Genomic DNA, 27,935 nt, shown 5'->3' with positions numbered 1-27,935 from the left:
ACAAAATGGACGTTTAAAGAATGTAATCACAAGAGACTGCCAATGATTTCGCAACTCGACTCCCACACCTGCTCTATGAGGGCACAAGTCAACCCGACGGAATGTAGGAATAGTGTGAGTGTATCTCTAAAGCACTTCGTACCACTCTCGAGGGAAAAATGGTTTCCGGAAAAAAACCTGACACGATAAAGAATTCCGTGTTGCAACCGCAAGAAAAGACGCTGCCTACCGTCCTACGTTGCAAGCGGGCGCAACAAGAAGAGTGTGTGAACGCTACCGTGAATTGAAAAGGCAAGCGAGAATCCTTTTCAGGAAGAAAATCAGAGGTTGCAAGGCGCGAGTGCTGAGAGCTTGAGCTGCTAGCCACCAGGAATAACGCCAATTTTACCAAATATTCGGCGACAGACAGGAAGGTAAGTCCGGGGCAAGCTCCTTTAAGTACGAAAACGGCGAACTTGTTACCGATGTCCATAGAGTACTTAGATTATGGAGAGAACACTTCTCTGCTCTCTTAGTGGAGACAGCGATGTACCGCATATGGTGATGAACTCGATCCCGCAATCGACGATGATGAAATTATTGTACTCCCACCCGATTATGACGAAGTCAGAATAGCAATAACCAAATTGAAAAAAAAAACAAGGCCGCAGGCACTGATGGATTGCCTGCGGAGCTATTCAAATGTGGCGGCGAGGAGTTGGTAAGGCGCATGCATCACCTTCTTTGAAAAATATGTTCGGACGACCATAATATCGCACATAAGTTCCTGACAGGTAGATTGTGCGAATGATTGAAGCCCACCGTGAATCTGCTGATTGGACCTTATCAATGCGGCTTTAGATCTTATTATTATTGACCTGATTTTTATTATGCGGTCGAAAAACTCGTGAAAAAAGAATGGGTCCACAACGACGTTTCGTCGATTTTAAAGCCACCTTCGAGGGTACGCAAAGGAGCTGCACTGAAGCGCTCCTTTTTGTTGTAGTTGTTTTAGCGATAAGGTTACTCTCCGAAGGCTTTGGGGAGTGTCATCGATGTGATGGTCCTTTGCCGGATACAGATCCGGTACGCTCCGGTAACACAGAACCATTAAGGTGCTAGCCCGACCATCTCGGTAACGATTTATATGGCTACATTAAACCTTTAGGCCATCCCTCCCTCCCCACCCCCAAGTTCCATTGCGAACTTGGAGTCGCCAGAGCCTCGTCTGTTAGTGAAACAGGATTCGCCGCGGATAGGTGAGGTTGACAATTGGGTTTGGAGAAGCTATATATTGCGCTGGCAACCTGAAGGGTTGCGCTACACAGCCCCTTGAATCTGGTATTTTAGCCGCCGCTTACGACAGGCATACCTACCGCGGGTATATTGTGACCCCCTAACCCGCTGGGGTCTAAAGCGCTGCTGTCATCAAACAGTCAGGGCATGTCCGCATCGGCATCCCCGCCACTGTTAGCGTACGCGTCCTGCTATATGGCGCAGAAGCATGGAACATGACAACATCAGATGACGGCAGCTCTGGGAGTGTTCGAATTAGAAGTTCTTCCTAAGATTTACGGGCCTCTACGCGTTAACGACGGCGAGCACCATGCCATGTAATGCGGATGAAAGAAGGTATTCACACTTTCCGCCTTGTACTACACAGAATTGACCATCCTACGTCGATGAAGCGAAATATTGCCCACATAACCCATTCAGTAGAAGAGACGGACGAACTTTTGCATTGCACGCTTCTTGCATGAACAAACTTTATTGCACCCCACGACCGATTAATATTTTGTTTGGTTCATAGGCATATCTATACATGATTTGTTACTTGTGATGATGTTACAGAGGTCATTTGAAGCACTGCGTAAGTATTTGTCAGTACTCTTTTTTTATTTTCAGCGCAGGTGTGTGCTGTTAAACTGCGTGCAAATAAGAGCTCTGGCTCCAGGTATATAACATGACAAACTTTCAATGTCGGTTCACACACAACATCGATGGTTTCTAGTAAAGAGCCATTGTGTTTTATTTGTCGCTCTCCAAATTTAAATATTGCGCTTCGTATCTCGCTCCTGTATGATTTTTCACGATTTTACGAAAGACATGTAATGATAGTTTGTCGCACTCCTTATTGATTTTCCCCAAATACTCACTATAGATTTTATACAATGTTGGCATATTCTCATATTTTTTTGGTAAATATTCCATTAGAAATTTTTTTGCAACATCAATCTTTGTTTCATCGGTCTTATTATGTGGTCTGCGAATTTTCGGGGTTTCATTGTTCGTTCCTGCATTCATACGAGTTTTTCGTAAGTGAATCAGCATATTTTGGGATATATTGAGCGTATTTAATAGAAAATGTTGGCATACTTTCACGTTGGCATTATTGAAATTTATATAATAATCATAGGTCCAACAACGTTTACTGTTCATTACATTTTTTCTTTTTCTCTTAATGGTTTTTTGTTTCATACACGAAAGCAGCCACTCCCTTCGCTTCGGTTTACTCATTTCATAAAACTGTTTATTTATTGCTACACGATCAATTTCAGTAAATGTATAGGAGCATGCACATCTTATATCTTCACAGACATTCGGTTTGATTTTTCTTTTGTTCTGAACTTGTTTTGGTGAAGATTTTGCCTCGCTGTTACTTTCCAGCTTTATAAGAAGAAATTCCGAGTCAATGCTTAAATAAATATCTGAACTGCTATCACTATAGGTACGCGCACATTACGCTGCGTGACACGTAGCGGCAGCGGCGCCTCACAGAGCGACATATTTTGGCAATTCACATTAAGCGGCAATCGAGCGACACATTGCGGCAAAAGTTTGTGTTTATTTTTGTTTGCAAAATGGACGACACAGTTTTTGAAGCTGTAATTATTTCATTTTTGTGCGAAGAAGAGGAAAGGAAAAGAAAAAGGTCGTGGCTATGGGTCCAAGACATCTCATCCTCAAGATATGAGGAAGGATAGTTCCACACTCTTTTGCCCAGATTGAAAAAAGATGGTGCAAAATTCTTTGCATGTATTCTTATGAGGCAATTCACACCTAGCGGCAGCAGCACTGCGCGACACTTCCCAACGCGGCTTTTTTACCTAGTTGGTCAAATTTGCCGCGCTGTGCCGGGTCGCGCAGTGCTGCTGACGCTAGGTCTGAATTGCCTCATAAGAATACATGCAAAGAATATTTTGTAGTGCAGTGCAGTGCTGCGTAGTGCAGCCTAATGTGGCCTTACCTTATATGGAACAAGCGCATATTCCGGTGGAAACTAGAAAAAGACCGAATTAAATTCCATTTTCAGTATGATTAGGGCTTTTGAATTGTTTCAATTGTATAAAGAAACGTTCTGCAAATTAAAAACTTGCTCATTAAGTGGTAACAGTTACTTTCGTTTGTATTTATGTTTTTGTTGGGATGGAAATACATATTTACGAGCCGAACCCGTGAGCATCTTGCGCAACCAATATAAAAGTATCTTATCAAATATCAACAGAAATCGGCTGTTCTATCAATCAATTAAAACTTACAGCTTGCGGTGCCATCTAGCGTATGGTAGTAACTTCCGGTAATGCAGTGCAAATATTCACAATAGTGCCATAGTACAAATAGATTTCGGGCGGGTGATAGAAAGTGTTACAGAATGAGACCACGATAGTCAATTTAAAATCAGGTGATCGGTTCTATTTTTAATTTTGACGTCTATGCAGAATTACACTTGTCTTATCCACAATGCTTTCGATTACTCTGCAATAATGGACAGAGACCTCATAGATGTTCCGCCTAAGTGGTAATTCCAGACATGGCCTTGTCAACCAAAGTCGGGTACTTCTTCGCTATGTTGGCGCATTTTTGCGAAAACGTTTTTATGTGTAAAATCAGTGTGTGTGTGTCATGAGACATGTTGACAGAGACACTATCAAAAAATCAAGATATTACATATTTATGGAAGGAATTGGCAGTAGAGGCATGCCACTCGTGAAGAACGTCCACCACAATAGGAAGCCCTTCAGTTACAAGGTTATACTGTGTTATTGCTATCAGAACTCTACTTTTCATTAAGAACATGCTCTCCATTGGGTGAGGTCTTTGTTACAAATTTGTGTCCAAACTTGTCTGATACAGCCTAGACGTACCATCACGGTACATTCCAAAAGTACTGCGTATCCATCCATGAAGGGCGATGTTTTCCGATGAGTGTATAACAAAATGCACTGAAGCCAACCAAAGGAGGCCCATTAATTCTAGTTCTATTCTTTAGGAATCACCATCAGCAGTTCACCACTTTTCCATGCCGCAATTCCTGTTTGTTTTTTGAAAGAACATTTTCCATATTTTTTATTTTTGAAAATATTTTACTGACATTGTTTTTTAATAATTTTTTTACATTTTCTTGTCCAATCGAATACTATCTTCCACAAATTACGATATGTCGCAAAACCTTCTATCAGTAACGTAAACTTGTTCCATACAACTGTCGATTCGATCACGGAAAACACGAATTGGGCCCAAGCTTTGTTCGCCGCATTCTCTTTACTTCTGTAATGGTTTTTGTTGATTTCCCTATCTTCAATAGTTTTGCTTTCATCAGAGCCTAATATAGCTCAATTTGCCGCAACTCAGGCACGTTAGGTGGATTGAAGTTTTTCGTAACATAATGTTCATTGTTATCTTCGAGCCACTTTTGTGTGACAAGAGCGTATGTGTTGGAGCCAAGTCCGACCATTATGACGACGTAGGAAAATCAGACCACGTTTTTGCAGGTACTCCTTCACGTAAAGAACAGCGTGGATATATTTCCGCATTTATATATAGCTGACCACATCAGAACCTTTCTGCCAAACTTTTCAAAAGAAACAAGAATGCCCGCTCCAGACTGCAAGCAGTGGAATTGGCTACATGACAACGTGCTCAGGCCCATTGCCAAATACGTTCGAATGTCCATAGTCACATACAAAATTTGTGTTTGCCAATTTGGTCTCATAGAGCTTACGTGCAAGGGAAACGCTTTTAGACGTCTGTGTAACACTTCGTTTTAAACTTTTTTTGCCACATTACATTATGTCGGGGTTGATTCTGGGAGTTTAACCTGTTACAGTGCCCAGATCGAAGTTGAGCTAGAGTGCGTTCCTCTTCTGTGAGTTCTGAGTATTTCTCTTTAAGAACTGGGTTCGCGGGCAATTCCTGGCATAGAGGTCCGACGCCTGTTGAGTGTTTCTTTGTACATTTAATTGTCATTTCTCTGCATAATTCGTATGACTTCACCAAACAAATGAAGTAGTATCAAATCAGGTTCGTTGTTCTTGAATTAACGGACATTCAGTAAATAAAATTTATCCCATTATGGTTAACTCAACCGAGTTTTTTGTCAAGAAAACAAATTTGTTTAGTTATTTCAACTAAAGAAAAACTGTTAACTACATTCTGTAAAAATTACAGATTCTCAATCAATCTAACTGATTTTTCTGTTAAAAGAACAGATTTTATTGGTCATTTCAACAGCGATCAGCTGTCAAGATTATGCAAATACATTAGCTAATTTTAAAGAGAAACTTAAGCTCACGGCGCTCACTACTTTGTTCTTGTGACTATTGCACCACAGAGATCTCTGTCATATCAACAGCCACTGTTATTGTAAAGTTGGCGGAAGACTGTTATTTTAATAGCTTTCATTGGTATTCTTCGGGTGACATTAATAATTGTTAGTTAATAGAGCGGGGCTAGGCGGCCACCGTGTAACAAAAATCCTGAGTTCAAGACCTGGAAAAAGCAACAGCGGATTCTTTAGAAAAGTGTATTTTTTTCAATTGGAAAAAAGTTCTGTGCGGGGCCGCCCAGCAAATATTAATTTTTTTCTAACAGAGCTTACATTGCAGGACCATTTTTTATTTGTTGGTTTGAATGTAGGAACACTCAATTCAGAATCAACAATTTGTGTGAAGTTGATTCAAACAGCAACTTGCGATGGATAAATTGACAGAAATATCGGTGGATTTTACCATAATTCAGTTGATTTTACCAGCTTTTTGTTTCAGTGTTGCACATGTGTGGGTTTGGCTACATTTCTTGTTGACATATATCGGTTTTCCTAATTAAGGACAGAACATTATTCTTCAACTGGACGTCTTTTGGGCGGCCGCTTCTTGGCTAGTCCTTTACTAGGCCACCTTCCTTGAAGCACAAAACCGTTATTCGGGCAGTGTCACAGAATAATCCTCTGAGTTTCCTCAACCTTTTGTAAGTAACATGGCGATTATTTGCCAAATGTACAATATTATATTACGTAGCTCTTCGTTCGTATTCGTTTTTCTCGATGTTGAAGGCTTAACTTCATTGTGGATAAGACAAGTGTGTTAACTTGCATAGACGGAATTGAGAGAAAATTACAAATTGAACCGATCACCTGATTTCTAATTGAATATCGAGGTCACATTTTTAATCCATTTCTTTCTGCTGCAGATAGCCGGCCCTATGCGCCGTCATATTGAACATCCTGTCAAAACGCAGCAAATATTGTAGCCATCTTGAACATCCTGCCAGGCAGTTGACGAATAAGATATCACACTTGTTTTGCACAAAATGCTAATATATTTTTAAAAAACGTATAGGTAGTTCTTAGAACTTCCTGAACTAGTCGTTATGTTCAATTTCGATACATATTCGCGATATTCTAACGAATGCACTAAACGCACTATGCTTTTAACGGTAACGGTTGATACTACTAACTTGGTAGTAGTTTGAACGTTATTCGTTTTAATTTTACTTTCATATAATATATGTATGTACATATTTATATATTTGACTCCCTGAATATAACCCTAATAGTATCGAAACGCGTAGGAGAAGAAAAACTTTGTTTTTGCCTTTGACTTTGTTATTTTCTATGCCAGTTTATTGTACTGCTGTATATGCAACGAGTCACATTAGTTCCGAACTAGCGCAAGCTATTGAATGCGGCGAAGCACTGTTAACACAAAAAAACAATCATTTGGCAGGTAGTCATTAAATCTGTGGTGCGAAATTGCGTGACTACACAAACATTTGACCTTCTAAAAATACGTTTAAGTGTTAAATGTGTGGCCCTCTCCCATCGGCGGCTAATTCAAATTTGAATTAGCTGATTAGTGATTACAAGAAACGCAAGGTTGCATTGAACCTTTTTCGATTGAGCGAAAATTCCACAAGGTAAAGGTGAATTTTTGAGAATGTTTACTCTTTAAAATCCTAATAAAAATGTACTGATATGAAAAGAACAACGATAAAACTGCTTTTTTCCTTCAATGAGTTGCAGTAGTAGTTGCGAATATTAGCAATTTCTCTGGGGAAAAATAGGTAACGAGGCAACTGAGTGTAAAAGCGGCGCAGTACAAGTGATGGTCAATCATTTTGATTTTAGCACGCTATAAGTGAAGTACGCGAATACAATGAATCGCGAAGATAAACTACCGTAGTAGTGCTGTGAATAAAGTGCAGTTTATATACAGAACATTTGCGTTTGATTATTCGACTGTTCAGTGATTCGAACTATAACAGAAGGCGCAGAATTCTCGACGATTTTAGAAGATTCGTTACAGTACTTTTAAATACATACTTGTGGAAGGAAACAAATTTTTTTGTGATTTCACCAAATAAATGTTTATATGCACCAAGCAAATCCAAACAATAACTAAAACTTTCGAAACAATTTAAGGCCAGCACACCAACTTGTTCATCTTGGCTAATAAAATGTTTTATATACACATATGAAATCTAATCTGCGTGTGTGGATGTATATTTTTTTTTGTTTTGCCAATTGTTTGCAAATATAATTGAGCAAAATGTGGAACATACGTCAATTGTATTCCACATTTTGCTTCAGAATATGCAGTCTGAAATTGTGATTAATCTTCGACATGTGAGTGTATGTACATATACTTAAATAATTGGAAAATGTTTCAAAAAATATTTTTAGCTTAATCTTAGAATTTGTATAAAAACATAAATGTTTGCATAAACAAAAGGAGTTTTGGAGCCTCGTACCAAAATGTAATAATTCCAATCAATAAATTTTAATTGGGAGTTTTTATTAACGTTTAACCTTCTATTTTAGATATTTATTGAAAAAGAAAATACGAGTCCGAAAAAAATGCCAAGTCAAATAAGATTTACTTATTAAAAAAAAGAGTATGGATATTGTACCTCTGATTTCGCTGACATTTGGGCAAAGGTCTCAATGGTTTTATTTTTTTATTTCCTTTTCCAAACATGTAAAATTTTTAAAAATTCTGTATTTTGTGAACAGCATACATTTTTGTAACTTATTAAAAAGTCCGATTAGGCTATTTATACATTTTTTAAAAATAATTTTCCTTTAAAATCATTCAAAAAATATTTCATTAAAAATTTAGTTACTTTTCATCAATATAACTGATTTTCATAAATACTCTCCCGGAAACAAATTACTATACAAATTACTTAACACTAATGAAATTATCCAATTTATTTGGAAAATGAATAACTATACTCCATAACCGGACTTAATATTCGTATTTCCGTGAGTATTATTATGATTTTTTATAAACAATCGAAAAATACAAATATTGTTTAAGTCGATGTTTTTACTTTCCATAAAACTAAGCAAAAAAAAAAAAAACAATTAAGCCCAACGGAAAGTTATCTTTTTAACTCAGAGTTAAACTGCCATAAAAGGTTAAACTCATACATATATTTGCCGTTCTGCAAGTGAGCCTTATAGAATTAATTTCTCAGAAGCCATAAAAAAAATCAAAATAAAATTTAATAAATTCAAAATTTAAATAAATTTCCATTAATAAAAAAACAACAATGAAATCATAACACAGCTGTTAACAGCTGTTTCTCGCAATTTCTTTTTTGAGTCATAAGTCACCTTTTCATAGACCGGGTCACATATGTAAACAATCGACCGATGCAAAAAAATTGAGAATCTAAAATATCCCAATCTAGAACCCATAAACACATATATAAAAATTTAAACATAGAAAAAAAAAAACAATCAAATCCTTAATGAATAATTTTTCCACCAGTCTATTATAATAAGTAAAAAAATATCTATCGGTGCAAAAAATACAAGATTCCAAAAAACCCAACCCAAAAACCAAAAAAATGTAAATATTTGAACTTCAAAAACAAAAAATATCAAATCCCTAATGAAAGATTTTTCACCAAATTATCATAATAAGCAAAAAAAATATCTAGCGTTGCAAAGATTTAAAGTACCAAACCCACAAACTAAAAAAAATTAATATTTAAACTTAAAAGAAAAAATTTATCCTAAATGAAGCATTTTTTTAATTATCTTATACCAAATTATCGACAGGAAAAAAATACTTAAGAGCCGTTTTCTCATGAGAACTTGAAAATTTGTGTGCCCTAGAATCACACATTTTATTAATAAAAAATGTTTTTGTCGACAGTTAAACCTTAATGTTTACATGAGAAAACGGCCCTCACCAACTAAAGAATTCAAAGGAAAAATGATAGCCTATCATTATACTGTTACACGATTAGTGTTACGATTAAAGTTTTGGTTTCCAATAATAAAAGTTTCCAAAATATTAAACAAAATTCTAAAAACATAACCCGCAACTTCACCATTACAACACTAGGCCCAAAATTTTTTATTTTACTTACAGTGCTTTTACATTTTTATAAAAAAAAAAAAATTGGGAAATACCACGGAAATTTTTCAATAAAAAAATTCTTAATGAATTATTATTTGCATGTTTTTTAGAAAATTCATCAAAAAACAAATTTTAAGATATACTACACATGTCTCACAGTTGGTTTGAAGAAAACATTTAATAAATAAATGAAATTGTATATAATTTTTTCGAAGAGTACAGTCAATTATTAGGTTAGACTGGCATGGAAAACCCCATATGCAATTTAAAATTTTGGAAGTTCAATCAAAAACATTTACTCACAAGTTACAAATTCCAACAAAAAGCTAAAAAATTTACATAATTTGTACAGTGCTGGAAAAAATAATAGGGACAACTTATTGTCAAATATAAAATCAATTGTAGTAGCAGTAGTACGTTATATATCTTGAATATGGACGACCCTGTGAATACAAAAAAATTTTATTAACCCAGATTGGCTCACTTGCATTTTATGTGCGAAAAAGAGAACAAGTCGATATTTGTTTGTAGGCATTTTTGCATCTTAAAATACCAACAATTAACTTGTTTTTCAAATCTAATTTTAGTATATTTTCTGCCCATCTAAGAGGGATAGCTAAAGAGAACATTGTGAGAGGATAAATTATTATTCATACCAAAGCCAGGGAAACACAAGCAACTGCCCTCGTCGTATCGACCAATTAGCCTGTTCGTTTCTCTTTAAGGATTTATAGAAAATTTTGGATCAGCATGTTAGGGAGATCTACCTTAACGAACGCCCTATGTGTAGGACTCAATTTGCTTATTAGTCAGGAAAACCCACGGCGGTGGATATTCACAGCTTCGCGGAAGAAATTGAAAAGGCTTTGGAGTCTAAAAATATAGCCCTTTGCGCTTTTATTGACTTCTTACGGGCTTTCAATAACACGACACATCAAGCTATCGAACAAGATTTGATTTTAAAGCGTCGATCACTTTATGAGCGGCGCGGCGTAGGATCCATCCGACGTGGTGGCACGCCGGCATATGCCGGCTTACTTAGTTAAATTTACTTGATTTTCTTATTTAAAAATAATATTTGGAAGAGGTTTTGCTTATGGGTATTTAGGGGAATCGACGTTTTGGCCATTTCGTACCTCCCACGGCAACCGGTTCTATATACTAAAGTGATCCAGGGTTTTTCCCAGGACCAATGGCTCACTTTTAAATGTAAGGCGTTTAAATCTTTCGCGAATCGTTAAAAAAAATTGCATGTATAACTCCTTGCAGAAGGACTGTCCTTCGTTCGCTTACTCCAGGGAGGTTTGGAACCTAACCCCGGTCTTAGGGACTGGTACTGCTGCGTCTGCCTAAAAAATAGAAATAATTAAAAAGGTCACACTTTTGTCTGTATGTCTCGTGCAAAGCATAGTTTCACAGAACGAAATGTTCTGGGTTAACTCCTAGTATTCGTCGTTGACGCAATTTTTTTAAATCAAAAAAAATTTTGAACAGTAGCAAACCCAATCACCAATTGCTACCGCGCCTCCTATGAGAGTCAGCACAGGACTGCGACTTCGAATTTTTACTTTCGTCAACTTCACTTTCCTCGCAGCTCTAGCTGTAGCTCTGAAGACTTTCTGACGGATGTTTGTGTCGCGTCATGCTGCTGAGTTACATAGCCCACAAGAGACTATGCGAATTACCAGAGAAACACCTTGAAACGTTAGGTAGTAACTATTCGGCCAATGATGCCGCCCTCTAAATCATAAACTGTCTAAGTGGATATCATTGAGTAACTCATGGGTGAAATTCTTATAGTCCTTATCGCAATTACATAATTTCAATTTTACATGGATACAATTTTTAAATGTAGGCCAAAAGCGGTTGTTTTTTAAACAGATTTTGAATTTTCAGAAAGATTTAAAAATTTCACAGTTAGATTCTTATGACTGGCATTGACTGGCGAGTCCTTTGAACATATCGGGCCAATTTTTGATATGAACGATAAACGGCCTAGACGGTTTTAAAAGAGTAAAGGCACTAAAATGCCATTTTGATTCAAGGGATTGCCAGCGCAATTTCTAGCTTCTCCAACCCAATGGTCAACCTCACCTACCCGTGACGAATCCTGTTTCTTTAGCAGCCGAGGATTAGCATCACAGGGATACAGAAGGAAACACTATCCAATCGTATGCAACAAGCCCTGCGCATCATAGAAAAGTGGTGTGATACCAAAGTATTATTTATCAATCCTTACAAAACTGTCCTAGTGCCTTTTACTCGGAGAAGAAAACTTTCAATGCCAGAACCATCCCTGGGTGACACCAAAATCCGATTTTCAATGGAAGCAAAATACCTAGGAGTTACACTGGGCGGATCCCTTACGTGGATTGATCGTCTAGATGCCACCTCAAACAAAGCAATAAGAACTTTCTTCGTCTGCACTCGACTCTATGGCAAAACATGGAGGACATCTCCCAAAATGGCACACTGGAAATTTAATACTATTGTGAAATCACTCCTCACCTATGCAAAGAACAGTAATAAAAAATAAAAATAAAAAACAAACTGCATCGTTTAGTTTGTATTGGTATAATGCGATGAGAACGACCGCTGCTGATCTACTTATTGCCTTAGTGGAAGTACCCTGCTTCCCTTTCCAATAGAAAAAGAGGTAACACTTGTTGCACTAAGACTTCAAAGTATCTCTGAGCTAGAGAGGGGAAAAATGAAAGGACATACATATGAAAGTAAAAAGAAGACTCATGGGAAATCCCATATTGCAACAAAGTGATAAAATGGTCCCTACGTTTAGAATCTCATGGAATTTTGAGGTGTCGATAGAGGACATAACTCTTTGGGAAACAGAAATACCATGTACTGGCCATGATTCACGAGGTCATGTTCTCGGATGAATCAAAATTTGAATACGGAAAAACGAAAGCTGGCATCTATGGGCCGACCGAATTTCAAGAAATCAATACCAACGGAATGCCCACTATTTTCCAGGCATAAATCCATGCAATAGAAGCTTGCCGTAGAGAATATCTATGCCCGAAGAGTCAAAAACAAGGTTTTGATAGGATGGGACATAAGGTAATGAAAAGGCAGAGTAGCTGGCCAAGCAGGGTGCTTAAACAGCATTCTATGGTTCAGGGACCTTCTGTGGACTCAGAAAGACATACACTAGGGAACCAATAAAGAACTGGAAAGCAAAGCAGTTCAGACGACATTGGATTGAATGCCTAGGGAAAAAGGTATTCCAAATTGTTTATACTGCCAGCAACGAGAATATCAGCCAAAATCATAAATCTAAGCATAGAGGACCTACACTTTCAATATGCGAGACTGTAGTTTAAGGAATTTAAATCTATCCAATAAAGAAATCTGTCTTTTGTGAGCTGGATGATGGAACGCCGGTTCACATTTTCTGTGAATACGTCGCTCTGGCAAGGCAGATACCTTCTTTTTTAAGTGACTCTTAATCCCTTCGTCATTATTAGGTTAAAAGTCAAGCACAATAGATATAAGTAAAGGTCGCGATTCGGCGTCAATCCGATTCTGGTAACACGTTGGACACATTCAGCCTATGTGAGGTCTTTATTGATCGGACAGTTCAACCTAACCTAACGTGCTTTGAAAACGTTATTAGAAGCGTCAAAAATAAATTGGTTAATTTTAAAGTGCAAAAATGTCAACGAACACGTTAGGTCCCTATTATTTTTTCAAAGCCAAATATTTACTCGTGCACTTCTTCGTACATAAAATGCAAATAAGCCAAACCGACGTAAACAATTGTTTGCGGAAGAGCAATCGTTAATAATTATATTTACAGAGTGGACCAAAATATATATTTTTTCAAACACTATATATCTCTTTTGTGGGTTATTACTAAACTTGCAACACTGCAAATCTGACAAATTAAGCGTTGTTTTTCGTAAAAACTTTAACACTTATCTGCATTAAATTGTAAAATTTGTTACAAATTTTTTTCATAACCCTATACATAAGTACATACAGACCAGTCAGACAAGTATTAAATATACAATATTTAAATAATTTCAGATGTATCCAATTTTTTACAATAAAGATTTTCTGAAATATGCTAAGCAAGCCGGACCCGTGCGCATCTTGCGCAACCAACATAAAAGTCTCTTATCAAATATTAACAACAATCAGCTGTTCTATCAATCAATTAAAACGTACAGCTTGCGCTGCCATCTAGCGTATGGTAGTAACTTCCGGTAATGCAGTGCAAATATTCACAATAGTGCCATAGTACAAATAGATTTCTTTGTGCGCTCACCATCGTTTATTTTTAACAAATTATTTTATTAAAATATAGCTAAACAAAAGCACTACGACCAAAATTTTCCAAAGCTCGCTAATCTTGAATCTCCATCTTTACAATCAAAACTTTATTTATAGATTTGGATTATAAATAAGGGCGAAAAAAGGGCCCGTACATGAACCCAGCAATTAGAAATAATATATATGATAGCAAAATATATATGAGTAAAATTACAAAACTACACAAGGTAATTTGGAATTTTAAAATTCATTAAATTCTGAAGTGTTTTTTTTTTTACTTAGATGTTTTACAAACAAATTTCAAATATGCCTTTTTATTTGGAAAAGAAAAATTTACCACGCATTACATATATTGTCACGGCCGCGGCAAAATCTGTCAAATTCACTTCATTACAAGATGTTGTTGTTGTTGTTGTAGCAATGCTTCATGACAAGATGTCCGTCCATGGTGAAAGCATAGTTCGTATTTGCACGCACTTGCACAGTATACACATGTGCCGACAATAATTATCCACTGAAATTATTGCTCACGGACATGAGCTGTGTTTTTATAAAAAAAATTTGAGAACACAGCTCACATGTGTGTCTTTTGAAATAATGCTCATGCGCAAGTGTGCGCTTTTTGATTCGAAATAGTTATACCCATTCTCAGGTTCGTGGGGTTTCCTCAAAACACTTGCACATATAATTGTGCTAAGTGCTGTGGAATTCATGCACACGAGCATGTACACATTAGCTTCAAACTGAGATTTGGAAAAAATGGCCAAATAGCAGAGGCTGGTTACTACATTACGCGCTTTTCATCCTACGAGTCTTTTGTCCCGACCAAAGAGGGATGATGCATATCAAAAGGGACATTCATAACAAATAAATGTTAACTTGCAGAAAGCAAGTTAACTTTTTAGCTCTGAGTTAATCTCAAAAATTTGTCAAAAATGTATGAAACTAATAGTTTTGCAACTGGTACTCATAGGGTAATAGGGAAGAAATATTTAAAATGTTCAAGAAATGTTAATCCCATTCAATAACGGATGCACAAGGTGCGATGAATAGAACTACGAAAAACTCGTCCCACACACCCTGTGTAAATTTTTAGCCATTGTGAATTCATACAAGTGGCGAATGTTTGAAAACACGTTCAATAGTAAACAGCCTCGATCACCTGTTCAATCGCTGTTCGATTACTGAAATTATTTGCCCAATAGTGTTTTTCAAACATTTTTGTAGACGATTGGGTTACTGCATTATTTACATATTTTACAATGATTGCTTAACTGGCTGCTCAGATTTTATCTATTAACTAGATTTTAGAAATGAATGTTAATACGTAGTCTGATTTCCAGTATACACATTTTAAAGAAAAACTGATTTGACCCACAAATGGGCAATTCATGGCAGTTAAATTTAATCACCGCGAACAAAATACAAATTTATCTTCCATTCTCTGGTCATTCGCGACAGCCGACATTGACAAATTTTCGGAAAACGAAAATGGCTTGACCCTACCGGAGAAATGCTCCAAATTGGAATCGAATGCGTTACTTTTGGTCGGGTTACTATATATCCTCAGATGGGTGACGAACAGAGTATCTGAGGAGTTTTGTTAATTATTGCCGAAGAAAACTTTTTATTTTTATTCAGTTTTATATTTTTATTTTTGAAGTTGCGGGAAAAAGTGTGTGTGCCGTTTTTGAAATAAAAAAACTTACTGTACTCAACATAAGAATATGTGTATAAATATTTTATATGAAAAGCACACACATGAGCTGTGAGATTACATTTTTTTTCTGATTGCATACAGCACGTGTGTGCAAACGAAAAATATAAAAATGTGCTGCACATGTGTGTGCAAATGCGAACCCCGGTTGAAAGAAAATGTGGAAAAACCACTCCAACAAAAACATCGAGCGCAAAAAAATATTTGGAAAGCTTAAATCCATGCATTTTCTCTTAGACAGCAGGTCAACTTTGACAGCACCGAGTAGAAGCTGAAGACACACCACTTCACATGTGTTGTAGTGTGCAGCAATGATTTTTGGGGTGGAGTGTGCCGTGGCGCATGTAGGACTGTGACTAGCATTGAATACAAAAGAAAAATTAGAAGGAACCCCGCTATGAAGTGCATCTCTGAAAGGTACGCACTAATAATTCACCAAGACGTAGTATTCCGCTGGGTTCACAGTACTTGACCATTCGGTTTTATTACAGAAATTTTAGCAGAATTTTAAAAAATAGTTATGAATATATGAAACCGACCAATCCAAAGAAAGGTGTTGTCACAAAAATAGTTGACATTTGGACGCTTCAGCTGCACTGACAATATAAAAATTCTTAAATTTAAAAAAGGTAGTGCAGAGGTACGTCAGCTGCACACTCGGTATGCAAACTGTAACACTGAAGGTACACATGGTTGGTCATTGTGTGCAGATTATGATGCGTTCTTAATCCCAATGCTGATGTCTTTGAAACAAATATTACAATAAATAATTTGGAGACACCGCCAACAGCGCCACATAATATGGAAAACTCATTCGCTACACCAACTATAAACATTTTTTTTTCAAATTGTAAACATGAATTCAGGTTGAAAAGAATGCTAAAAAAAATTCTAAATTTGTTCTTTTGCACTGCAATATAGACAGTTTCCATCGATTTATATATATATTTTTTTCAATTTGGATATAAATTTAGAAAAACTCGCGCCCAGCTTAAATTCATATACAAATGTTCTGCAAAAAAACATTTTTTAGTTAGAACCACTTTAATCGGTTTCCAAAGGTACGACTTTTTTAACAAAATGTCAGAGATACGTTCTCGTTGACAAGACTTTAAGTTGCGACCTTTCTATTAGTATAGAATTAATAAATTTTTGACTGACTGTATGTACATATGTATGTACATTCATACATAAACTGTCGGCAGAAACTAAAGCCCAGCACACTGCTAAAAATATCCCACACATTAGAAACATTTTAAAATTGTTTGCCCTAAATTTCAAGCTTTCCAATGACAGTTTTTCGTTTGAGGTTTGAGTTAGTAGTCAAAATGTATTGAATTTGAGTTCAGATAAGGCATTTTGGTGACAAATTCTGAAATGGGCCGCTATTCAAACGTTTTATGAGATAGGGCGTTTTCGAAATGGCAGCCAATAAAGGGTGATACTCCACTCAGCAATCGATAAAAACACTTACGAGTAAAATAATAGCAGCAATCATGATTTGTTGTTACTTTCTGTATTTTTTATTTTCGCTAATCAAAAAAAAAAAAGTTTATAACTATTTATAAATTTCCAAATCTTTATTTAGAATTTTAGGAATTATTTAAGTCTAAAAAACTTCAAGGTGGAAGTATCTCATTCTTTTTTGACAATATTTTTCCTAACGGGTATTTTAGATTTTCTTCCATGGGTTAGGTTAGTTTAAAAGCCAGAAGTCAGTGTGCAGACAGAATACCCATCATGAGCCACAGACCTCTCTTTTTAGTGATAAGAGTAACTTTGTTAATCTTATCTTGTAAGACCTGTACATTATCTTCAACACTTTGCAGCCCCGCGCTTGATTCCACGCCTTTCCTGCTTGGTCGATCATGTGCAGCTCTCGCCTTCTTCTTTTAATCTCGCCCAATCTGATTAGAATGTCAACGGTACAAGCTTAAAGCGATGCCCCTCGTTTAGCTAGCTCGTGCGCTTTTTCATTTATATCTACTCCGTGTATATGTATATTTCTCCCCTTGCCGATTCTTTCCAGGGATTGCTTACACTTTAACACACAAGATGTTGTGAGATGATTACAGCCTTAATTTTGCGCGCGCCTGCAGCTTAAGCTATTTTCCTTCAGTGTTTCTACTGCTTTAGTCACGGCTTATACTTCCGCCTGAAAAGCGCTCCAGTGATCTGGCAGCTTGTAGGATTTGATTATTTACGCATCTGCGCAGTATACCGGATACCCTATTCCTTCTATTACTTTGAATCCATCGGTATACACGTATCGCTTCGTCTGACATTTGGGCACCCTTGCACCAATCTACCATCTCTATCGTGGGTCTAAGAGATCAATGGAAGCTAAGGTAGGAAACTAGGTAGCCTGTCAGTCCAATTTTTGATGACCCTAGACTACTATGACCGTATGGTCTGCGCCCAAGCTCACCAGAGGCATTGAGTCTCGCTTCAGTTGGAATATGCAGAATGGCATAAAGTGCAGCCAGCGGGGTTGTTTTCACGGCTACCGTTATGCTAAGCACTGTTAGCCTAAATACCCCCTCTAATTTAATGAGGTACGTTCTTTTTTGAGTGGCCGTCCACCAAGTAAGAACTTCATAGTATAAGATGGGCTTTACAATTGCTGTTAATATCCAAAGAGAGAGAGAGAGAGAGAGAGATGGCGATAGACCCCATGAGCATTCTTTTATATGCATAAAGTGCCATAGGGGCCTTCTTTACAGTTTCTTTACAGCTTCTTTACGGAGTTTCCTCCACTTTGAGCTTCCACGGAAACTTACTACTAGAATGATTGCTAGAAATTTTTTGCACGGTTTCTCCTGCAGAATCACACCTTCTGGTTTAGATATAGACGAATTCGGGGCCTTATACCTCCTAGTAAGCAAGAACATATCCCCATATCCGTCTTCTCCCTGTTGGCGCTCCACCCAACATTAGATGCACAGGTATGTATATATCGAAGCGCCCTATCCATCAAAGTGCTAATTGTTGGAAAGCACTTTCCACTTATAACAAATATAAATAAAAACAATTTTTCACACTTTGTAAGGATAAAAGTGGAATATTCCAAAACTTTTCCAAGACGTTCTCGAAATTGAATTACATAGTTTTTATTTAGGCAATTAACGTATGTGAAATGCATTAATCAAATATTATATTGGAAACCATAGAAAAAACTCAAATCTTAAATTTTACAGAAACACGCTTATGATCTGCCCAATTGAAAACTCCTATTATTTGACTCGTATAAAATCGTTATCGTTCGATTTCGTTCCCTTTAAAGAATGGTGGCAGCTGAATACCAGGAAGCCACATTCCAATTTTAGTAATATATTAAAAAATATACTCTAGTTATCCGTGCCCTGCGCTTTCCAGGCTAAGACTCCAGCTATTAGAGTGATACAGCTGTCAGATCTAGAAGCAGGAAGTGGCTTAAGTTCTAGGAAGCTTCTAGTATTTGCCAAGAGGACGGAGTTATTTTATAACATAGGTCCTGGTTTTTGATAGGGTTTTTCAGTTTGGTCGTTAAAACAAACTTCTGGTAACACTACGGACTCATTCAGTCTATGTGAGGTCCTCATGGACCGGCCACTTCAACCTAACCTAACCTATCCTGCTCATAAACGAACGCAAATCAATTCCTCTGTTCACCCTGAGGATTTTTAATTCTTTTATGCCGTTTCAATATACCTAAAGGCGCAGACTATACTCTGTGTGCTGTGTACACAGCTGATTATAAAAAATGTGCTTCATAGTTTTTATTGAGAGCAGCGAAGCTGTGAATGCTAAGCTCTCTATCGAGACGACAATGTGTAGGTGACTGGACGATATTCGCCAATATGCATGTGGAAATTTTTTTACAATTCAGATATCTTGTGAACGGTGTTCACAGATGCTTAGAATGGTGTTCAATAATTGCTTTGAAGGAGCTTAATGAAACATTCTTATAGTAAGAGGTAGATATTTGGCTTGGGCGTAGACAGAAAGGAGAGCGAAGGAGTGCTGCCGCAAATGGTGGTGAGCCTACAATTCGAATTGTCTACGGATATGACTCTGCTCAACATCACCTTGATTCATATCTGGCAGGCGACTATATAGTATATATGCATAACATTACCACAAACGCCAGACTGGCAGAGACTGGAGGGTGACGGAGAGGAAATTTAAGAACATATTATGTATAAAGCAACGCGACGGGAGCATTCACTCATTCCACTGAGTGACAGGAAGTCTGAATGCCGAAGTGAAATTTTGGTTATTATTTAGTGGTGAATGTGGAGTGACTATTATGATGCAAAGTGCTACGGCTTCATATAAAATAAGGCCCTGAATGTAAGAAAAAAATATGAATATAGCAAGTATCGTTTGCTTTAGTTTTTCCGACAGTTTGTGTACAAAACCCAGCTTAAAATTATGTGCATTTACAAGTAATATCTACAGCTCACCTGCATATCAGAAAGAAAGTTGATTTTATGAAAATAGTATAACGCATGTGGTGTACCATTTCTTATATCTCGGCGATAATTCGTGCGAAGAGAATTAATTTTTTTTTTCACATCATCTAAATTGGCATTCGGATACTTTTCTTGATATTTTTCATGTAGTATTTCATATTGTGCATCCTTCAATAATTTATCATAATAATCCTTTGTGTGTATATTCCACAATGCCGGCAATTTGTGGTACACATCAATAAAATCAAGTAAGAACTGTTGTTCATCATCAAGATTCTTAACCTTTTCTATCGTTTCTTTATCCTCAACTTGAGTTTGCTCAAATGTTGCGATTGGGTCTATATCGTTGGTATCCAAATTTGATTGCGTATCGATTTTTTGTCTATCGATTTTTTTAGCCACCACATTTTGTGCTGCTAAATCAAATTTAGATTGTCCATGCCCAGCACTTGGGTCTATGCCGTTGGTTCCCAAATTTCTTTTCGTATCGATTTCTTGCCTATCGATTTTTTTAGCCACCACATTTTGTACAGCTAAATGAAATTTAGATTGTCCATGCCCAGCACTTGGGTCCAGGTCGTTGGTTCCCAAATTTCTTTGCGTATCGATTTCTTGTCTATCGATTGTCAAATTTTGTGTCGTTAAATTAAATTTAGATTGTCCTTGCCTTGCCCTTGGGTCTATATTGCTGGTCTCCAAATATTTTTTTGGTTGCGTAACATCTTTAGCATATTTAGAGGAAATCTACAGAATAAATTATAAACAAACAGTCATCGACAAAACGAGTCGGGTATAGGCGCATCTAAGAGCTTACTTTAATTATGGTTGTACAATAAAAAGTGCCTCATTCACAATTGGTGTACCAAAAAAATAATACATAGATACGTATCTCAACAATAGCTACTCCAACTTTCAAAGAATGTATTATTTAAAATAATTACATATGGTTTTGTGGTGTAAATTTGTGTTTTACTCTTTCTGGAATAACTGGAACAAGAGCAAAAGAACATTTACGTCGTTTTCGTGAGTTTATAATTTTTTTTTTTTAACACAGCACTGTAACAAAGTTAGAATTCGTTTTACTTTCACTGCATTCAATTGTCCAATACATACATACACACATGTAGCCAAATATTAATAACCCACAAAGCTACCTACTTGAGCTCAGCACGGTCAATTAGTCACGCTGACTGACACGCTTGTCTATTTGCCACATTGACCGACAAATACATTACACATATATATGTACTTATGTATCTAAATAGGTTATTGTAATATGCTGACTTGCATACAGGATATTATGTACATTTAGTTTGTAAGTATTAGTGTAAATAGGTATCTGTAAAGTAAGAATATTTTTGTATAAAAGGAAAAGTAGTTTCCAATAAAAATTTCATCTGCACTATGGATTGAAACATCAACAAACTCTTTTATTTACATTATAGCACAAGATCTATCGATTGCCCGATATGAAATGTTGGCAACGCTTGCTTTTCTAGGCACTAATTCGATGCTGTTTTTCTCGTCAGCTGCTACTTTACCATGGTTGGTTGGTTGGTTGCTGTGCCGCTCGGACGAAAAATATCAGATCCCAAGTTGCGCACATTGCGATTTTTTATGCACCTTTCTCCTTGTACCAATTGCTGCTGTTTTAGTATGGCTAGTGGGTACTCGGTTCGAATTATTTGGTGCGGACAATGAACCTGCTGATAGTTTTTACAAAGTATTAAGCTACTTCCTTAAGTTCCCGCAGTATATAACTGCCCATTGTAAGAAATCTAGTGTGTGCTAGAGCTGGGCATTCATACAGGCAGAGCGCGGCTGTTTCTTGAAACGTGTTACGGTTACCTCAGCACACATTTCCGTTACTTTTTTCTTACGGTTAACACTAACAAATGCCATGCGTGCCAGATTTTCCTCTTCTGTATTGATTAATTCTCACCAATGTGAGAAACATTGGTTTTAATGAACAAAAACATTTTTTAATTTTAATTGATTTAATAATTTGGGAAAAATTGAAATATCTTGACATCAGGACGAGCAAGTGACATCTGTATCGGTATAATCGCTTGCAAATCTCTTTAAAGCATTTTCTTCCGGTAGTGGGACTCACACCCACACTCTCGCGATGATTAAACTGTTGACAAACACACTTTTGTTATTGCGCAACTTCTCGCAATTGCCTTCTTTGCATGTTGTTGTTGTTGTAGCGATAAGGTTGCTCCCCGAAGGCTTTGGGGAGTGTTATCGATGTGATGGTCCTTTGCCGGATACAGATCCGGTACGCTCCGGTACCACAGCACAATTAAGGTGCTAGCCCGACCATCTCGGGAACGATTTATGTGGCCACATTAAACCTTCAGGCCATCCCTCCCTCCCCACCCCCAAGTTCCATGGCGAACTTGGAGTCGCCAGAGCCTCGTCTGTTAGTGAAACAGGATTCGCCGCGGATAGGTGAGGTTGACAATTGGGTTTGGAGAAGCTATATATTGCGCTGGCAACCTGAAGGGTTGCGCTACACACCCCCTTGAATCTGGTATTTTAGTCGCCTCTTACGACAGGCATACCTACCGCGGGTATATTCTTACCCCCTTACCCGCTGGGGGTGCCTTCTTTGCATGTACTTATTCTTTGGACAGTCATACTTCATATGTTTGCTTGCATTACAGTTACGCTTTTGTTGTTGGCGATTTATTTTAGAGCGGGTTTTGGTTTGTTCTATTTATAGAAACACAAAGAATTAACCAATAGCTGTGTTTTTTTTACATCTATAGACGTTTACGCTTAAACTTTAAATACACCTCTGAAATTGTTGCGCATAAAATTAGTACTACTAAATTTCAATACGCATTATACTCAGATGTAACCGAAATATGTGTCTATGTTTCACCTCTACACTAATTCTATATATCACCTCTTAAAATGGTGCGTGCCCACAATTCATCGCAACTGGTTCAGCTATAGATTATCGCGTTGTTTAAATTAAAACAAACCCAATATATAAAAAAATATTTTAATTTTATAACGATTTAAAAATTACACGATGAATAATTCAATTACAATATGACAATACAAGAAAAAATTTGATGGCAAGAAAAAATATTACAATTAAAAATCAATGCCAACTATAACTATGAAAAAATTTCAAAAGCACATTTTTGTTGCCACAATAACCCCTTTCTTCTTTTTGAAACATGTGATGGAATTTCTTTTTGCTCAATTGATTGTTGGAAAGTGGTTTCATTTAAATCGTGTACTTCCGTAAATCTGTCTATAGATACTGTGTCTTCTCCTTTTGCAAGTTTGATAGTGAAAAATTTGTTCGTACGTTTGATTACCGTAAAAGGACCGGAGTATTTTGGTTGCAGAGATTTTTTATATCCATCATTACGAACCCAAACTTGTTTTGATTGGAACAGATCCGCATGAACGAATGGTTTATTGTTGGTATGATGTGCAATAGGCTGTGGTTGAATATTTTGTATTATTATTTTAAGACGTTCTAGAAACTCAGTGGAAATGACATCGGGACTTGTGACATTTCCCAAAAACTCGCCCGGCATATGCAACGCTTCTCCATATACCATTTCAGCTACTGACGCACACAAATCATCTTTATACACTGTCCTTAAACCAAGCAGTACTGAAGGCAAACTTTTTGACCATTACGAATTAGCTTGAAAAATCAAGGCAGCTTTTAAAGCTCGATGTAGCCTTTCAACCATGCCGTTACTTTGTGGATGAAAAGATGTAGTGTGTTGAATCTTAGCTCCAATAAAACTAGCTAAGCCATGAAACGCTTTCGAAGTGAATTGACGACCACGATCACAAATAATTATACTTGGGCATCCAAATATTGCCATCCAACCATCAAAAAATGCTCTGCTTACAGTCTCCGCTGTAATGTCTGTTATTGGTATGGCTTCTGGCCATCGCGAAAAACGATCTATAATCGTTAATAGATACGTGAAACCCTCAGATGGTGGCAAAGGACGAACCAAATCCAAATGTACTTCTGAAAAACGCGCTGTAGATAAAGGAAACTCACCAATTGAAGAATGAGTGTGCCTATTTACTTTTGATGACTGGCAAGGTAAACAATTTTTGGTCCAGATCTTAACGTCCTTATTGAGTTGTGGTCAGACAAAACGATCTGCAATTAGTTTCCTTGTAGCTATAACACCAGGATGTGCAAGATTATGAAGCATGTCAAAAACAGGTCGTCGAAAACTAGTAGGAAGTATAGGCCTGGGCTTACACATAGACTGGATAAGTCCGTAGTGTTACCAGAAGTTTGTTTTAACGACCAAACTGAAAAACCCTATCAAAAACCAGGACCTATGTTATAAAATAACTCCGTCCTCTTGGCAAATACTAGAAGCTTCCTAGGATTTAAGCCACTTGCTGCTTCTAGATCTGCCAGCTGTATCACTCCTAATAGCTGGAGTCTTAGCCTGGCAAGCGCAGGGCAAGAGCACAGAACGTGCTCGATCGTTTCCTCCTCCAGTCCGCACTTCCTACATCTGCTATCACTGACCAAGCCTAATTTAAAGGCATGTGACGCCAGAAGGCAGTGTCCAGTCAGAATGCCCGTCATGAGTCTACAGTCCTCTCTTTTTAATGATAGAAGCAACCTTGTTAGTCTAAGGTTGTAAGGCCTGCACATAATCTTCGACTCTTTACAGCCCCGTGCTTGAACCCACGCTTTTCCTGCTTGGTCGATCATGTGCACCTCTCGCCTTCGCGTAATTTCGCCCAGTCTAACTGGGACGTCTACGAAGCAAGCTTCAAGGTATGCGCCCTTTTTAGCTAATTCATCCGCTTTTTCATTCCCATCTATTCCCATATACCCTGGGACCCTATATAGATGTTTGCTTCTCCCTGTCCCGATTCTCTCCAGGGACTGCTTACACTCTAACACGCATTTAGATGCTGTGGTATGCGAGATTACTGCCTTAATTGCCGCTTGACTGTCAATATAAAAGTTGACACGATTGCAGCTTGGGCTATTTTCTTCCAGGGTTTCTACTGCTTTGGTTAGGGCTACTTTTTCCGCTTGGAAAACGCTACAGTAATCCGGCAGCCTGTAGGATCTGTTTATTTCCGGATCAGCACAGTATACCGCAGACCCTACTCCTTCCACTACTTTGGAACCATCTGTGTACACATGTATCGCCTCGTCCGCCATTTGAGCACCCTTGCGCCAACCGTCCACCTCTATTGTGGCGTTAAGATCACCCTCGAAGCGCAGATATGGAATCAGGTCGTCTGTTAGTCCTGTGATTGATGACGCTATACTACTATGGCCGTATGGTCGGCGCTCAAGCTGCTCCGAAGCACCGAGCCTGGTTGCTGTTGTTAACGCTATGTTCTTTGTTACCAGGTCTACAGGTGGAATGTGCAGAATGGCATGCAGTGCAACTGTCGGGTTTGTTTTCAGGGCTCCCGTTATGCTAAGCATTGATAGTCTGCATACCCCCTCTAATTTTTTGAGGTAGGTTGCTTTTTGTGTGGCTTTCCACCAAACAAGAACCCCATAGTATAAGATAGGGCTAACAATCGCTGTAAAAACCCAATGAGAAAGAGAGGGCGATAAGCCCCAACGTACACCCCAGCATTCTTTTACATGCATAAAGTGCCGTTGAAGCCTTCTTCACCCTCTCCTCCACGTTGAGCTTCCATGACAGTTTACTGTCTAGGATGATTCCTAGATACTTCGTGCAAGGTTTCTCTTGTAGGGTCACCCCTCCTAACTTAGGCCTGATCCAATTTGAGACCTTGTACCTCTTTGTAAACAAGACCATAACCGTCTTATCCGCGTTGACTTTCAACCCGACATTTGATGCCCAGGTATAAATATCCCGAAGCGCCGAACCATCAAAGAGCTAATCGTTGGAAGGCACTTTCCACTTATGACAATTGCAACGTCATCCGCGTAAGCCGTAAGTTTTACGGGTCCCTCATCAAATCGCCTGAGCAGTTGGTTGATGAACAGCGTCCACAGCAGAGGTAATAGCACCCCTCCCTGCGGCGTTCCCCTGTCCCCTGGTTTCGTGGCCTCAAACAATCCCCATTGTGATGTAATCTTCCTGCAATTTAACATGCAGCCGATCCATCTGGATGCGGTGTCTACCGACTTGCCTTTGGTGTACGCATGTTGTATTGTGGAGAGCAGCTTTTCATCCACGTTGGACTTTATGTACACATCTATCAGCCTCTCAAAGGTTTTGAGCAGAAATGATGTTAACCTAATGCGTCTATAATCTGTGGCATACACGTGACCGATCTTTCCCGCCTTTGGAAGGAAAGCTACACGAGCAGTTCTCCAAGAGTACGGTACATGATTCAGTCTTATGCACCCATCGAATATTATTTTAAGCCATTCCACGACCGCCCTACTTGGGACTTGTAGCATGGGAATATACCATCTGGGCCCGGCGATTTAAACTTAGAAAACGTCTTTACTGCCCACTCGATCTTGGTATCGATCACCAAGCCGGCACTACCCGCTCCATGATCGAAGTGTGAGTGCTGTCTGCTGGCTCTTCTAAACCATCTCCCGATGGGAAATGTGTATCGAGAAGCACCTCAAGGGATTCCTCACTATTACGTGACCATTCCCCGTTCTCTTTCTTTATTAGTCCCTGGACTATATTTCCCGTTGCTAAAACTTTTCTCAACCGTGCTCACTCTATGTCCGTACAGAAACTTTTCCATGAGATTCTCTTCGCCCTGGAAATTTCACGCTTGTAGATCCTCAGTATATCCCTGTACTCGTCCCGACACGCTTCGCTTTCCGCGGTCTTTGCTAGCTTAAACATTTCTTTTACTTGTCTTCTTAGAAGACTCAGCTCATTGCTCCACCATGGCGGCTTTGCTTTTCCTCTGAATCTTCTTAGAGGGCAAACTTTGTTATAAGCAGTCATAAGCGTCCTAGTTAGGAATTCATAAAACTCCTCCAGTTCTTTCACATTGGCAACCTCTTTCGGTTGTCCCAGTTTCGTTTCTACCTGTTTCTGGAATTTAGTCCAGTTTGTTGACCTAGGGTTTCTAAAGGCTCCTCCCTTCTCTACCCTCTTTAGGGGGATGCTGAAGCTGATATACGTATGGTCGGAGAAGGATGGTCTATCAAGAACCATCCAATCATGCCTTGATATATCACGTTCGGAGCTCAGTGTGATATCCAAAAATTGCTGGATGTTGGACCAATGTATGTAGGGACATTTCCCCTGTTGGCTATCTGCAAATTGGTTTGCAGGATGTAACAAAATAGATATTCGCCTCTCTCGTTCGTATCTGATCCTCCCCACGCTTTGTGGTGCGCATTTGCATCCGCGCCTATGACCAACCGCCCTTTGCGCCCATCGTCCTGTACTAGCCTCTTGCACTCCATCGGTGGAGCCTCCGCAGCATGGGCCATGTAGCAGGATGCCAGGATAAGTGTCTGCTTATTCCTTTGCTCAACGGCCACCACTACGAGGTCCTCAGTAGTGTAATTAGGCAGCATATATGAATGTAGCTGTTTCCTTACCATTACTACAGCTCGCACCCATCCTTCCGTTTGCGCATAGTAAACTCCAAATCCGCGCGCGCTAAGTCCAGATACCTTTCCTGTCGATGAGAGCCACGGCTCCTATATCAGCGTCACGTCAAACGAACCCTCCTCAAGGGTTAGGAGGAGTTCGCTCGACGCCAATTTACTGTGTTGGAGGTTTATCTGTAGGACTCGCAGCACCATTGGGCTGTTTGTCCCCCTCCAGCACCTTCGTCGTGACGTCGTCGTCCTCCCCTTCAGCCTCTTGTAACTGTTGTGCCGGGTGGTCCTCTGTGCGACTCACAGCA

At 38.3% G+C, this 27,935-nt stretch overlaps 1 protein-coding gene across 9 annotated transcripts in view; it reads right to left on the bottom strand.

Annotated features, from left to right (window-relative positions):
• Nucleotides 1-27,935, bottom strand: part of LOC137249764 (reticulocyte-binding protein homolog 1-like) — a 319,862-nt gene that overhangs the window by 210,759 nt on the left and 81,168 nt on the right. For 7 of the 9 annotated variants that reach the window (XM_067781637.1, XM_067781634.1, XM_067781635.1 and 4 more), the window contains one exon: nucleotides 20,085-20,837. The exons of the other annotated variants lie outside the window; for them this stretch is intronic. In XM_067781637.1, coding sequence (XP_067637738.1) covers nucleotides 20,085-20,837 — 753 coding nt within the window. The remainder of the gene's footprint in view (nucleotides 1-20,084; nucleotides 20,838-27,935) is intronic. 9 annotated transcript variants of the gene reach the window in all.

Source organism: Eurosta solidaginis, chromosome 4, assembly GCF_040869045.1.
Source record: "Eurosta solidaginis isolate ZX-2024a chromosome 4, ASM4086904v1, whole genome shotgun sequence".
In the NCBI taxonomy this organism is placed as follows: Eukaryota; Metazoa; Arthropoda; class Insecta; order Diptera; family Tephritidae; genus Eurosta; species Eurosta solidaginis.
This window is presented reverse-complemented; position numbering and strand designations above follow the sequence as displayed.